Source organism: Clytia hemisphaerica, unplaced genomic scaffold (assembly GCF_902728285.1).
Source record: "Clytia hemisphaerica strain Z4C2 unplaced genomic scaffold, Clytia hemisphaerica genome assembly, whole genome shotgun sequence".
Lineage (NCBI taxonomy): Eukaryota > Metazoa > Cnidaria > Hydrozoa > Leptothecata > Clytiidae > Clytia > Clytia hemisphaerica.
In genome coordinates this window covers 821188-836057 of record NW_027103430.1, presented here as the reverse complement: position 1 = coordinate 836057, position 14870 = coordinate 821188, and the positions used below count along the sequence as shown (strand labels likewise).

The 14870-nt window shown below is 33.8% G+C and overlaps 1 protein-coding gene across 1 annotated transcript; it reads right to left on the bottom strand.

Annotated features, from left to right (window-relative positions):
- LOC136798013 (uncharacterized) lies at nucleotides 1-14786 on the bottom strand. The gene is made up of 3 exons (XM_067054606.1): nucleotides 14733-14786; nucleotides 1452-1736; nucleotides 1-826 (listed from the first exon to the last, which is right to left on the bottom strand). Exons 2-3 carry the CDS (start codon nucleotides 1711-1713, stop codon nucleotides 474-476), a joined length of 615 nt encoding a protein of 204 aa, XP_066910707.1. The 5' UTR covers nucleotides 1714-1736; nucleotides 14733-14786; the 3' UTR covers nucleotides 1-473.
- Between the last annotated feature and the right edge of the window lie 84 nt (nucleotides 14787-14870).

Below are 14870 nucleotides of genomic sequence, written 5' to 3'. Positions count from 1 at the left end.
TAGACAAAACTGATCAAAATGTTTAAAAGTTTACATTATATACTAAAAGTTTTCATTATCTAATCAACTACTAAATGCATAAAGAATTACCCTACTTAAAATTATGATTATTTTGTACAAAAACTTAAAAAAAGAAATCTAAAACTAAAATTGTTGTCAATATTTTCAAATCAATTTACGTTAGATATAACCCAACTGAATTCTTAATCAGTGTTAAATTACCGTGTAAAATGTTTCATTTGGTATTTAGTATTGAGTATTGAAAGAAGCCATATACTGGTCCTCGGTTTTGAGTGTTTCAATATCGATAACATTTGAGTCAATGTCGTGTAATTTGAAGGAAGTGCGTATTGTAAATAATCGTTTCCAGTGAATTTCACCATGCATGTTCATTCAATCCAAAGATAAAATCGATTAAAGTCAAATGTGTTCAATTTTTATAAAACGCATCAGAGATTTTCTGAATGAAGAATCTACAACATGAGAGCTTCAGCCCAACAATAAACACCGATAGCCAGTAGGTAATGGAACCAATCAACATTTTTAACACCAAAGATGCCACGTCCTTGAGTGGACACTAGAGTCGCCAAAATGAAGCTGACAGACCCAGCAACACTGTACCGGTTAGTAACACCACGGTAATCCATAAAAATACCGGAAAAGAGGATAAATAATACGGACATAGCGGCACAGAAATCACGGACAGCTAGATGTAAAGCTTCAACGCAATGAAGAAGAATGGAGATGAGAGAAACGAAGAGGAAGAGCCAGCACAGATTTTGCCATTCTGTTCGTTGAGTGAAAGCTGCTGCCAACATTGGTAAACCTGCAAAAAGAACAGTAAGAAGGATATTATAAAACATGAAAAATATAATATCATTTAGTTTCTCCGCGTTTACAAAGACAATGAAACTCGACGTGATGGTCAAAAGCCTAAAATTATGTGATATAATAAATGTGTCCAAATTTTGCAATTTATGCCTTTATGAAAAATACGAAATTTTGAATTACCCTCGTCAAAAAAAACTCCTAAACAAAAGAACTGAAATGGTTTCTAAATGCCGTCATCAAAATAAATTTTTATTAGCAAATTATAAGTCTAAAGATTGATCTTCAAGCATATAAAACGTCTATAGAGAATATCGTCATTTGTATTTATGACCCTAGGGATTCATTCCAATTATACATGTTTTTTTACGATCAATTTTTCAACATAAAATCATTAGCATTTGTCATTTTTTATTTGATAGCTGACCATTCGATAAAGATGAAACTTGAAGTACTATAATATAATTTTGTTTTTTCTTGTACACTATAATAAATGTATTCTTCAGACCATCGATGAGAAACAGAAAGAGATGTTGAGGTAAATTGGAGGGCAGAATCATGAATTTGAATAAATACCCGAGTTTTAAATTATTTTAACTTTTCAGTAAAGCCCTGTAACTTACCAAACATTGAACCAAGGTCAGAGAAATACCGATGCCAATCTTTCAAACTGTAATGCCTTCTTGGGAAAATGTAACCAAACCTCAACACACCAAGGAAAGCAGCAAAGCCAATGACAGAAAACCCAATCATACCAAACCAGGATATACCAAATTCTCGCCAAGAGAAATTCCTTAGTTTGCTGATACGCCCTGTGCCTGCTAAAAAGCATGTGGCACTCAGCACAAAGTCTGAAATCATGGTTGAGGTTTCACGAAATGACATGTTTATTTTCTAAATATTTTCCACTAAAACAAGAAAGAATTAGTATTAAAATTTCCCAAAGGATCTCAGAATTAAATCGATTAAAAACAACTACAGTATTTGACTGGTATTTTACAGTGTGGTAGTTTCAAAGAAATTGCCGTGGTGGATATTCCTGAGATGTGGGTATGATTAGCTGTCAAACTTGCTTGGTGTATCACCTTCTATCTATTCAGTGGTCGAAGAAAGGTTTTTCCTTCTTGCTTGGTGTTGACATTCTACCTACCTTTTACGGCAGATTGCATTAGCATAGTTTTAAAGAGTTCAAAAGAGTTCTGAAACAATGAAAAGATTTTCAGGGAAAGATAACAACAATTTATCCCACTTGTATCTCACTTGTATCCTCTTCTTTTTAGGGGTTGTCATTTTTTCAGTTGCTTAAAATATGTGCATACCTTTCTAGACACACTCTTAACGATTGGTCATTTCTTTTTAAAAATTGATTTTGATTGCCGTTACCCCCAAAACTTGATATTATGTGAACAGAGATTTTTCTAATGACTTTTCTATGTCCTATGCCGGCCAAAATACTCTATCCAAGATCGAGTTTCTGCAACTTTTTAACTTTATTAAATGATGACCTCAAAATAAGGATCATTGGGCTAAGAAGACATACTTTTCAAAAAAACATTCAAAAGTTACATTTAGATGTTTTATTTCTACATAAAGGTTCCTGTTTCATATCAGACACATGCTTCATATCAGGACAGTGTCTGTACATTGCTTTATTGTGCTGATATAAGCAAAAAACATTTTTCTTTTCCTCTTTCTGACCAATCTTGCTCCACATTCGTGTTAATTCAATATCAAAAAGCTTGTAAATCAAAATTGATGAGTAAGCAAATATCATTCTAATTTAAAAACGAAACCTTAAGAGCAATTTTGTGACTGTCAAATAAAGCTCAAAGAGACAGCATCAGGGGCTTTAAAAATCAACCAATTTGGTCGTAGAATCAAGCCTGGTGGACAATTTTTTTTTCTATTTGAATTACCTTGAATTTTCATATAACTTCGCATTTTTCAGTGGTCTACATTGAGATAAACAAGTAAAAATGTGGCTTACATCACTTACTTTTCACTGGAAACCAAATTATTTCTTTAGTCTTTATTTTGATTTCAGCCACTCACTTTGAGATATTTAAAGTTAAATGTAATGGGCTCCTTAGGATCTACTATGGGTGTCAATGAAAAATAGAAATTATTTCAGCTCAAGCAGTATTCAGCTCAGAAACTGCTAAGAAGTCCTGTTTCAAAGCTGTAATCATACTTTAGAAGGACTTTTTGAATTGCATACAGCTTCAGACAAAATAATTTTCCTAAATTACCCGTGAGATTGGATAATTTTGTAACAAATCAATTTTGAGATTCCAAAATTTGTGAAAGGGTGACAATTATTGTTTAGCAGAACTTAGAAGTGGTTTCAGAAAAAAATATGTGTTCAAAGGCCTGCTATTGGTAAAAATGTAACAATTGTAACTTTTTTATCATTAAAGAAATTCAATGTTGTTTGCATTGTTCACTTTTCTTCAAATGGTTAGTTTTATCCACTAGAAAATAAAAAATCAATAAAGGGCCATAATGTAACAGGGTCTACGGCTAAGAAAAAGATAAAATAGTAACAGTATTAGTAAATAGCAAAAACAATACCTAAAGTCACTTTAATCATGTCAATCTCACCAAAAAAGGCCCTCCTTTGGGGGAAATATTAATGAGGCTTATGACCTTTAAAAATATGTCTTTAATTTCCAAAAACGCTGCATTTGGGTAAAAATGTAACACCACAAACTTGTTAAGTACCGGACAAAGTGTGCACTTGTTATTGAAAGACCATTAAAGAAATTTATATAGTGACAAGAAGGCTACTGTATTTCTTTAATCTAAATTGACCATAAGACCAATATCATGTCTTTTTTGTATTGTCATGTTTTCTTTGTCTGTTTTAAAATGGTAAGTCTATAACAAACATGGTGTCTATACTATAAGTTTAGACTCATGTTTGTTTGTACTCTTGAATTCCTGTTACATATTTATCAAATTGAGACTCTTTTGAGGACATGAAGGGTCACTATTTCCATTCATTGACCCTATGGCTAGTTAAAACAATCCAATACCTATTTAAAAGTCGATAAAAACATGATAAATTTGTAACAAAACTGGGAAAAATTGCGAAAAAATAGCAATTTTGTTACTTTATTACCAATAAATGACCCAATACTGTTGACTTATTAACATGAAAACCAGCGCTTTAGTATGTTACTTACCTTCTGAAGAAAGTAAATTCATCTCTGAAACCACTTTTTAATGTCAATTATGTAAAAATGTACCATATATAAAAAAGATGCCAATATTATGAAAGAGTTGAATTTGATGTTACAAAATTACTCTTTTTATCTGAAAAAGCTAATTAAAATTCAGAAAACGCGTGTCAAACTAAAAATCAAAAACATTCAAACAGAGCGAGAAATCATTTTCACCAACTTAACGCAACAAGGACAAAAGTTGAAAACCAACAAAACAAAACAGCGACAAACCTTAAAACCAACAACAATAACAAAATAAAAACAAAGAACCAAAAAGTAACAACCCACAAAAAAAAAACAATCTTACAATAGACAAACAATCAATATAAATCTACAAATTTAGCGGAGAGAAAAAACCGGTAAGTGAATTTAAAGAAAGTTGAGAAATAAATGGAAAGCGGATAGATGAAGACCAAAGTCTGGCATCAGGTGTGGCCATGAGTAAGCTTGCCCTGCTACTCTAGAGTCACCCGTCATCTAACGAAAGGTTAGAAAGTGTTGCAATCACAATCTAGAAAAGAAAAGATTTAGAAAGAAAGACGCATAATCGAAAAGTTTGAAAAGTTGGCCCAGAGTCCGGTTCGGCGTGCCGTATCCGAGTGGCCGTACGAAAGGAAAAGAAGAAGGAAATGAGGACTTCAAACAAAAAACACACAAATTTATATCAATACGCGTGAACTTCTTTAACCAAATTTTTAACTAATGTGAGTTGCTAATTCACATATCCTGCAAACAAGTGGAGCGCTACCAACCACTAGACTTTCTAATAAGTTCAAACGAGACATTCACAATTTTCAAACTAAAAATGTTAAAATAAAACGACAAATCCGATAAATGTTTTAGATGATGATGATAATTAAATAAAACTAGAGAAGACTTTCTAAGAATAGCGTAATATTGCTAGCAAGGGGATGGAATACCTGCTGGCGTCCATATATTTTTTTCAATGTCTTTTGTAAACGAAAGACTTTTCCGCCTTGTTTCAAAGCACGGTCCATTAAAACTCTACCCGCCAAGCTAAAATTTTCCAAAGATGAACTAACCCGTGCTATCCGGATGATTTCAGCACCAAAACAAGAGTAAAACATGGTTGAAGGCAAATTACTAGTGCAAAAAGGAAGACGTACAATCTCAAAGGAAAAACTGTCCCTTTTATCAAAAAGTCTAACATCTAGACGACCGTTGATGTTTCTCAATTCAATGTCTAAAAAAGTAATTCGATCACCAGAACTTTCAAGATTTAATTTTAATTCTGGAGGATAAATTGACTCAAAATTTTCCAAGAAGAGATTGTTATCGTTGATGGTAAGAAGGTCATCTATAAAACGAAATGTGTTGCTAAATCGTCTGGCTTTTTGAAGATTTTCTTTTTTCAAGCTCTTGATCCACTTCGACTCAAAATGATAAAGGAAAAGATTAGCCATAAATGGGGCTGGGTCCGACCCCATCGGTATCCCAATGATCTGACGAAAAATATTAACCCCAAAAGTGAAATAACAATTCCCCATAAGATATGAGAGGGCCTCCTTGAAAAGATCTTTTGAAAATTTTACACTAGGCCTTCTACGATTTAAAAAAATATATAAAGCACAATTCCAACCTATTTTGTTCAATAAACCACAAAAGAAAAATAATTTTACTAGGATTTTGTTTGGTTCAAGGGCTCTTAAAAGTATCAATTTCAAAGATCTAAAATGTTACTTTTTTATCCGATGAGCAGCCATTGATGCATGAAACTCAAAATGAAGATCAGTGTATATATAACCTGTGATGTGTAACATTTTCACATTTTTACAATACATATTTCATGAGTTATGGCCATTTTTATCATCTTATTTATTTCTTGCTTGTTACTTTTTTATCATTTCACTGACCCTGAAACAAACCTTCATAGCTCCAATTTAATCAAGTCTCTTGTTGATACAAGATTATCTTAGGAAACCTTAGCTATATAGCTTAACCACTGCAGCAGCTAGGACCTCTGAAATTTTGTTACATTTTTATCATGAGTAAAATTGTAACAGTCATTTCAAATGTCTCCGAAGGGCCAATATTTACTCATCATTTATGAACATGTCCCTTTGTTAATGACATCCATAATGGAGCCTTTCGAACTGTACTACAATCAGTACCATAACATATTGTCATTTTTGGCTAATTTACCATTTTTCGAAGATTGAAGTTCGAGCGAGCAATTTCTGGCCTTCAACTTGATTTCATGGATTATTTCGATCTGGGAGGGATTTATTGGTTTCTAGGCTATATTTCAAGCCCTACTGGACCATTTTTGAACTTCTAGATCCTCAGATCCCAAGTCTTAAGTCTAGCGTTAAAACTCAGAGTTAAAACTCTACCCTTCGAACCTACTTTAGAGCACTTACAAATCGATTGTGGTTTCAAAACTTCCCCGCGGATTTCCCTTTTGTGCCAAGTATTTTGTCACCGATTGTAGATGAAGATATCTCAGTCCAGCACATTCTTGCAATTGCATGAGGTGTGCATTTTCAACGGTTTCCTATATCTAGTTTAAATGTGATAGGATGTCTTGGGCAAAACATAATAATTTGACCTTCAAATTGAAAATGGTAAATACTAAATTGTAACCACAACTTCATTTCTTCTTTAAAATAATCTTAAAATATGTAAGAAAAAAAATGATACATTGGAAAAAAATTTCATCTATCCAATGTTCTGGAAACACAATTTCATCCATTTACATAATGTAATTACACTGGGTATTACAGTAGCTTTCATCTTTACCCATTGTTAGCCACTACCAATGTACCATTTGTATTTGAAACTGGCCACAATTTGAATCCTGTCTAATTGCAAGGATATCTCTGACTGTATCTAGGAGCAGCCAGATCTTTTTGAAATCTCAAAAGAGCATTTTTTTGGCAATAACATAATCCTGTGAGGAAAGTATACAATCTGCCACATAATATATTAAATTTTCTTTGGTAAGCTTGAGTCCTTATCCCCTGTTGATTTTCTGAAAGGTGACATCACTTTTGTGATAAGGAGATATACATTTTACAATCAGTAAATTTTGTAAATCAGGTTTGTTTTGATTTTTGACTTTGTATTTTAATGACCAGCCAGGTCATTCATTTGAGGGCTGTATGCATGTCAGCCTCCACAAGAGTATGAGTGACAATGAGAATTAATAAAAACATCTATACCATCATATGCTCACACAGTATACCAAAATGTTAAAAAATCCGAATGGCTTCAATGTTTTAGAAAACTTCCATAAAGTTAGTCACTATCTAAGACAAGACAATTAATTAGCGAACTTGCATAAATAAATGAAAATGACTGATTTCTAAACATGCAGCAGAGTTAATCAACTAAATTTTGTAATTCAATTCTCAAGACAGCGCTTTGGATTTTTTGGGCCTTGATTATACATTAAAGTACAAATAATTCCGCACATGTAAATTAGTCAATGTTTGAGGTCCGGTAAAATTTCTGGGAAATAACCTATCCAGTGGTGGTCTAGGTGGTTGTCTTACTCCCCTTAAGTCTTCTTCTTGAAAAGTTTCTTCAAATCAGTTTTCAAGGTTGGCTTGGTTCAAATTTTTTCATCTATGGTCCAAATTTAGATGATTTCTCATCGCTTTCGAAAATGTTAATTTCATAGAAAAGCGCCAGTTTATTTCTCATTCGAATCGCTTTTGTGGCGCATTTTTTTGCTTGCAAATCAAGTTATCTTAAGCACTTTTGCAGCATTAATATTTGATACCCATTTCACCAGGACGCTAGTGTGACCAACTGTTAGTCGATCAGTCAGGTGTTTTTGCCTAATTAGGAAAGTATTTTATGAATTTGCCAACTTTTCTAATTAAATTGCTTAAAAAAGTTACCTCTTCTTCTAATCACTTCATAATCGCTTATATTCTAACCATGACCATTAGTTTTACTTTTAGTAAATCAAAATTGATCTATGTGCAAAAAATATGAAATCTAAAAAGGAATAACTTTCCTAGTTAGGAAATTTTACATTAAAGCCCCGTGGACACATTTTGAAATTTTGTTTCTGTATCATCATTTAGAAAGGGTTTTATTCGGTTAATGTTTTTCTAAAAGCAATATCCCAGGGCCCTGCTTGAAATACAACTTGAAACTTTTAATTTCTCTAGACTGCTAGAGGAGGTTGGAATCTATCTAATTACAGGAACATGCGACTTTTTGTATTTTTTGAAAAATTTATGAAAATAGTTTCACTTTCCTATTTTGGAAAGTTTTCTTTCTTTTCTTTCCTATCTATATCCATCTAATATTAATTAAGTAACATCAGGCCTGAAGGCCCATTGCTTTCCTAATTAGGAAATTTGGGAAAATTGTAAAATATATACTTTCTTAATTTAGTCAAAAACTCCTGACTGACTGCCATACAGTTTAGACTTAAACTTGCATATCAAGATTACGGGATTTCGAATACAGGCTGATTTTACTTTCGTTTTCAGTGGTTTCATTTTTATTTCAAGCTAACATCTTAAGAGCCACATTCTCTAAGAACCAGGTGGGTGGTGTTAGTATGAAATTTTGTTTGCCTTCATTTTTGGATATTTGGTAGACAATAGTGAAAAACTCAGAATCCCAAAATTTTGGGTCCCAAAAATCCATAATGGCGGCTTGAGGGCAAGTTGAAATTTTGGACTATTTTTGCCAAGTGTAAAAGTCTGGCTTTGAGAGGAGATATTTCAAGTTGCAACTAAGGTCACATGGGTTTCTTTTGATTTTCTGAAAGTATTCCAGTAAAGTGTCAAAAAGTCCAAAAAAACCCATGTGACCTTAATCGCATTTTTCATAATGGCGGCCTAGATATGGAAAAAAACTCACTTTTTAACAAATTTAAGCCTCGATTATTCAGCCTTGGAGCATTCTAGGAATTTTATTTTTGGCAAAAAGTGTTCACTAACTAACAAAGATCAAATGTTGAAAATTTTAAGTATTTCACTCAACCTGGCTGGGCTCTACAGGCTCTACAAGAAGGTGCAAATCTCAAAAAGTGCGATATTTGCCTTGATTATTCAAGAGTTGCGACTAATGTTGGGAAAAACTGTTAATTGTTCCTGGTAGAGAAAGTTGCCTAGTTTCAGGAACAAAAATAATACCCATGTGATCTATAAGCAGATTTGAGAAAAATAAGCCAAAAAAATTTTTAAGTGTGATTTTTCTAGGCTGGTGAGACATAATTAAGGCCCTGGTTACACCAGAAAACGTTTTAAGGTTTTGAAAATCATTGAAAAGTATTATTTTCCACCCCAGGAATGAAAAATATCCAAATTTCTAATCATTGTGTAAGCCTGGAATTGTCAGTAGCCCCTCTGTAAATCCCTTGTAAAGTGACTGGATCTTTGGGAATTATGGGGGTCTGTTGTTGATATAGCAAATTTTCAGGGACTTTATAATCAAATATTTGAACAAAAGGAATAGCTGAAAATGATTTTCTGAGGAACCTCACCAATATCTCTCAAGATTTCTCTTAAATGTAACAAGTCTTACAAACCAGTATCTGTTTCCTGGGTAACTGAAAGTTGTTTTAAACTTGAGATTTTGTAGATTTTTGGCTACATGAGGTTTTCTTAGTATTTGTAGATGACAAAATGGAAATTTTGGGGTTCAGTAAATATCTGATTTTCAATAATATGTCAGTATACCATGGAAACTTTAGAAAAAATCAACAACATGGGTCAGAATCACTTCTAATCAGCTCACAGGACTCATCCAAATTGAACTTAACTCTATGAAACAAAGAGCCCTATAAAAACTAAGTCCTAGCAATCTAAGCCAATATTCAGATCCTACTATGAGAAGATTGTTATAGGTTTTAGGTCTGGATCTTTGATATTTCAATACTATTCCAAGGGGGTGCTTGCCCATAGTTAAAGGAGTTTGGGCAAAAAAAAACATGAAAAATATTTGAAATCCCCCATTTTGATTAAGGCAATGAAAAATGAAACTTTTCTATGTTTCACTTTTTTGCACCAATTACACCTTTCCCGTAATTCGCAAAACAAATGCGCGCGCATTATTTTGATGCTCTCCTCGTGTTTTTGCCTATTGTCTTCTTAGGGGAAATTGGTTTTTTGAGCTTTTCTTAAGTTCTGGATTGATCAAAACCCCCTCAAATTTTAGTATGTTCTTTCTATACATGTTATTATACCAGCCCTTGAAAACTTTTTGCAAAAAAAAGATCGCTATCAAAAGTTAGTTAGAAGCTGAAAACCCACTTTCCCTAAACTCTTGCAGGCAAAAGCGTGTTCGTTTACCTCCCAAACAATTTTATACACAACGGTGGAGCGCACATTTTTTCCGGGAAGTTTGAATAACGGGAAAGGTGTATTCTTCAAAATGAAATTATTTAAGATTTTAAGTTCTTCTTTTATTCAATGATTTTTTACAGCACTTTGTTGACAATCTAACTCTCGCATCAAATTACCGCTTTCTTCAGTACACTAAAGATGAGAAAAAACCTAAGCCTTAGAATCACGGATTGAAACAAATATATGAAGGGTGGGAGGACTAAGAGGAAACGGGTGCCAAAAAGAAGGGCCGTTCAAAAAATTCTGCAACCTTAGTACTGGTGGAAATTTGATAAACAACTGCAAAGGAACACAGACAGTTAGTGGAAGTACTTCAATTCATTAAGCGTCTTTACGTCACACAGATTAAAAGAAAATAGCAAAAGGACAAAGGAATTACCCATAGCTATCATTTTGGAGAATCGAAATTTTACGAAAATTTGAATCCTCACATTGAATATATAAAGCATCTTCTGAAAATTTCATTCTTCCACATAAATGCGAAAATGAAAAACGAAGAAGGTCTTCTGATTGTCTTTTTAATCTGTCATGAAGTGTTATAAAAATTCCTTATAGAAAGACACATTCTCCTACAAAGAGGCTTCAAAAAAATGATGCAGAAAAAAGTTGTTAAAAATATTTTATCTTAACAATTTAGTAAACTACGTCACAACACGGAGCGCTGACTTTTAGTTTATGACTTGTTCTCACTTGTTTGGTTTCCGTAATAAAAAGAAAGTCGTTATTGTGAACTTTGAACATGCTTATAAACCAGACGAAGTAATCGATAATGGTCAAAGTAATCAAATGACCATTTACCGATTAACAATCGAATTTTGAGTACCAAAATTTCGAGTATACCAAAATTTTGAAAAATTGTGAGTCTTCAATCACTTTCTTAACAACCCTTCAATGGCTCAATAACCGTTTGAGTACTTTGATTGTCAATGATCACTTTCGATAACTTCAATAACTAATTGATTACTTCGATAACCAGTGATTTCTTCGATAACTTTTTTTTTTTATAACAACAATTTTATAAGAACAATGAGGCTCAAAAATGCCAAAAAATAAGAACAATTTAAGAACAATCCTGAGCCTGGAGTTGCTGAGTTTTAGGTAAAATAAGGGCCAAATTAATGAAATTAGGGTTCAAACCCAAAAATACCCCCAAATTTGCCCTAAAAATAAGAACAGGATAAGAACAATTTGAGGCTCGAAGTGCCAAAAAAATAAGAACAGCCGAGCCTCAACAAAAATTTACTGGTTCTTATAAAAAAAAAAAGTGTAGTAGATACCTTGTAAAAACCAAAAACATTGACCTAAAATCAAACCACAAAAAGAAGCCATAAGAATCACCTTCAGTACTTCCCCGCCATTTGAGTATGTTCACCCTGGGTTTTCTCAAATAACCCATATTGCGCATTCTGATTGGTCGAAGAAAGCGAAAGTGGTTTTCGCGCGTAAATTGCGTGTTTTTATTGAACAAAATAAACTCAGTCTCATATTTCATTGGGCGAGATAAACTCGGTTTCAGATTCCTCCGTCGCCAGTCAGGACCTCTTTGGTCTTTTTTAACATTAGTTCGGATAGAATAAAAACATACCTGATCAACACAACCAAACCTTCTGTCTTGCGTTTACTCTTTCCTTCCCAACAACTTTCGTTTTTGCTTATATAGGTTTTAAAATCCACAAGTAATGAACCTCTTATAGCTTTATCTGAATAAATCTGGTTGAAACCTTCTGTCAGGTTTCATTCCGTACGTTTTTTATCCACGTGGTGAACCGGTTTCTCCGATTTCCCGATAATTAAAAATTGGAACTTTCCCGTGGGCGCAATTGGGCGTACCGCCATCGCAAAATATTTTTCGTGAAAATTTACCGTATTCTCTAACGCTAATATAATCTAGATAGGAAACAAATATTAAATTTGATCTTTTTTTGTTCGTATTTCTAAATTTCAAGAGAAAAGGAACTATCTACAAATTATTTTCTTTAACGGGCGTTGAATCGACTTTGACATATTTAATGATGTCATAATCAATGCCGTGCATATTTTGTCAGCCCTGTGCATATTTTGTCAACATCCTTTTCATTGGATAAATAACACTAAAATATACAAGATAAGTAAACATAAATTTATCGCCCGCGAGCACGGCTTAGCTAAGCGCACCTCTCTTATTCATTATCTAAGAATAGAAAGGGGGTATTTTTTAGTGCTCTATACGATGATCGGTATTTTTTTTGAATTCTATGTTTAGATTTTTCTACCCAGCCCCGTTTCTATGTACGCGCGCCCTGTTGCTAAGACCTTTGCTTGAAATCGAAAGCGAAACCAAGATTATTTAGCGCACACTACCGTTTGCGTAATATCGATAAAGTGAAATGAGGTCCTGACTGACTGTTCGTCGCTTTGCTACAGGAAACATATCCGACACAATTGAAGGTATTCAACATGATCGAAAGTGATTGAAAGTAATCGAATCGAGCACGGCTTAGCTAAGCGCACCTCTTTTATTCATTATCTAAGAATAGAAAGGGGGTATTTTTAAGTGCTCTATACAATGATCGGTATTTTTTTTGAATTCTATGTTTAGATTTTTCTACCCAGCCCCGTTTCTATGTACGCGCGCCCTGTTGCTAAGACCTTTGCTTGAAATCGAAAGCGAAACCAAGATTATTTAGCGCACACTACCGTTTGCGTAATATCGATAAAGTGAAATGAGGTCCTGACTGACTGTTCGTCGCTTTGCTACAGGAAACATATCCGACACAATTGAAGGTATTCAACATGATCGAAAGTGATTGAAAGTAATCGAACAGTAATCGAAACGATCAAACCAATTGTGAATTGAAAATGGTCAAAGAAAATGCCATAATTTGGAGTTGAGTGAGTATTTGATCACCGATAGAATCGATAATAACCAGATAAGTGGTCCCTGATCACCTTCAATTATTATCGATTATTATTGATTACTTCGATCTCCATTGAACGTTCGATTAGTACAGTCTGGTATAAAATCGAGGCACTTCCTCCACTAAAACTGACTGACAGAGAGAGAGAACCCAATTAGTAGGAGAGTCAACTTTTGTTTTTGTGTTGCAGATTTCGATATACAGATATATAAACTTCTCTCAAGGATTACTTGTCAATGTGTTGTGTCAATTTGTCAGCATTGTATTGTATTGTTGTATTGTATTGTAAGACTAGCCTAGTTTCTAATCTGATACCTAGTTCAGGGAGTTTTCAAGCTTAGACTGCCATTCGTGCCATATAGAGTCATATCACCAGTGCACGAACGGCCCCAGTGCACGAACGAGCGTCTTTGAACTTGAAAAAAACAACCAAAAACAAACTTCTATAGAACTTCCTTTGTGTAGCAGAATCCTCAAACTATTCCTTGCAATCTCTCCAAAAATTAAAATAAACAGAGCACTAGAACAACACCAAACTGATTTTGAACGAGGCCAAGTAAAAAAATCACGAAATTCAGGATTTTTGTAAATATGGCTGATCGCGAGAGAAAATGTTCTTTATAAGAAAATTTGCGCAAGAAGAGTTCTGACTATGACTTTCCTCTTTTAAAAACCTGTTATCTTCCATCACACAAAATTTCATTGAAACATGTTAGCTCATTAATTCAAAATCAATAGAAACATATCACCAGTAGTTGATATAAAAAAGGTTCCAGTCCGCGAACGATCCGAACACCATATTCAAAATGAAGACATTGCAACGTCAAAACATTCGAAAGCGCTGGCGATCTCAATTAAAAAAGAAGACACAGCATTGCTGCGCTTTTCGATGAGCAAAACTTGAAAAAGAAAACAAAAAAATGGACGACAAGAAAATATTTACAAAAATAAACAGGTTAGTATAGTGAAACGCTAAAGTTCTTATAAAAAAGACACTATTTTGGTGAAAAAGCACGTGGTTTTGAAAAGTTAAAATACCCCTGTATCATCTCGGAAGAGAGTTAAAGTATTACCTGCGAGCGGAGCTCTAATTTTTTCTTTCAAAAGATCGTTCGCGCACTGGTTCCTCGTTCGCGGACTGGGTCCGAATAGTGCGCACTTTAACGACTTAATACTCCAAGAAGAAGCCTTCAAATAAAGTGAAAACAAACTGAAAGAAGGACTTCAAGCTTGTTTACGAGATGGTCAAAAAGGATTTATGTAAAAACCAAAAGTAAGTCAGAAAAGAGAAAAATAAGTTTGCCGTTCGTGCACTGGGTACCCCCCTCTATAAGGGATTATATCCCAAGAACATTCAGACAGTCAGAAACTGGGCCAAGCAAGATTATTCAAACATCACAGAAGAAGGTTGGTAGTAAATGCATTTCTGGCTAAAAATATTGAAGACTTACCAAAAGTTCCTAGCACTTGAACTGAACAAAAAATTAGAAGTCTCAGAACTGTAACAAGTGATTTTAAGCGCAGCTGGCTTCTTGAGTCTAGAGGCCTTTGAACTCTATATTTACAGACCGCGATTGAGTAAATTAACA

What these genes read in the sequence shown, in the direction of transcription:
- LOC136798013 (XM_067054606.1), bottom strand. Translation starts at nt 1,713, where the DNA reads ATGTCATTTCGTGAAACCTCAACCATGATTTCAGACTTTGTGCTGAGT. An exon ending in TGACCTTGGTTCAATGTTTG is followed by an intron (nt 827 to 1,451) that starts GTAAGTTACAGG and finishes TTCTTTTTGCAG; the next exon opens with GTTTACCAATGTTGGCAGCA.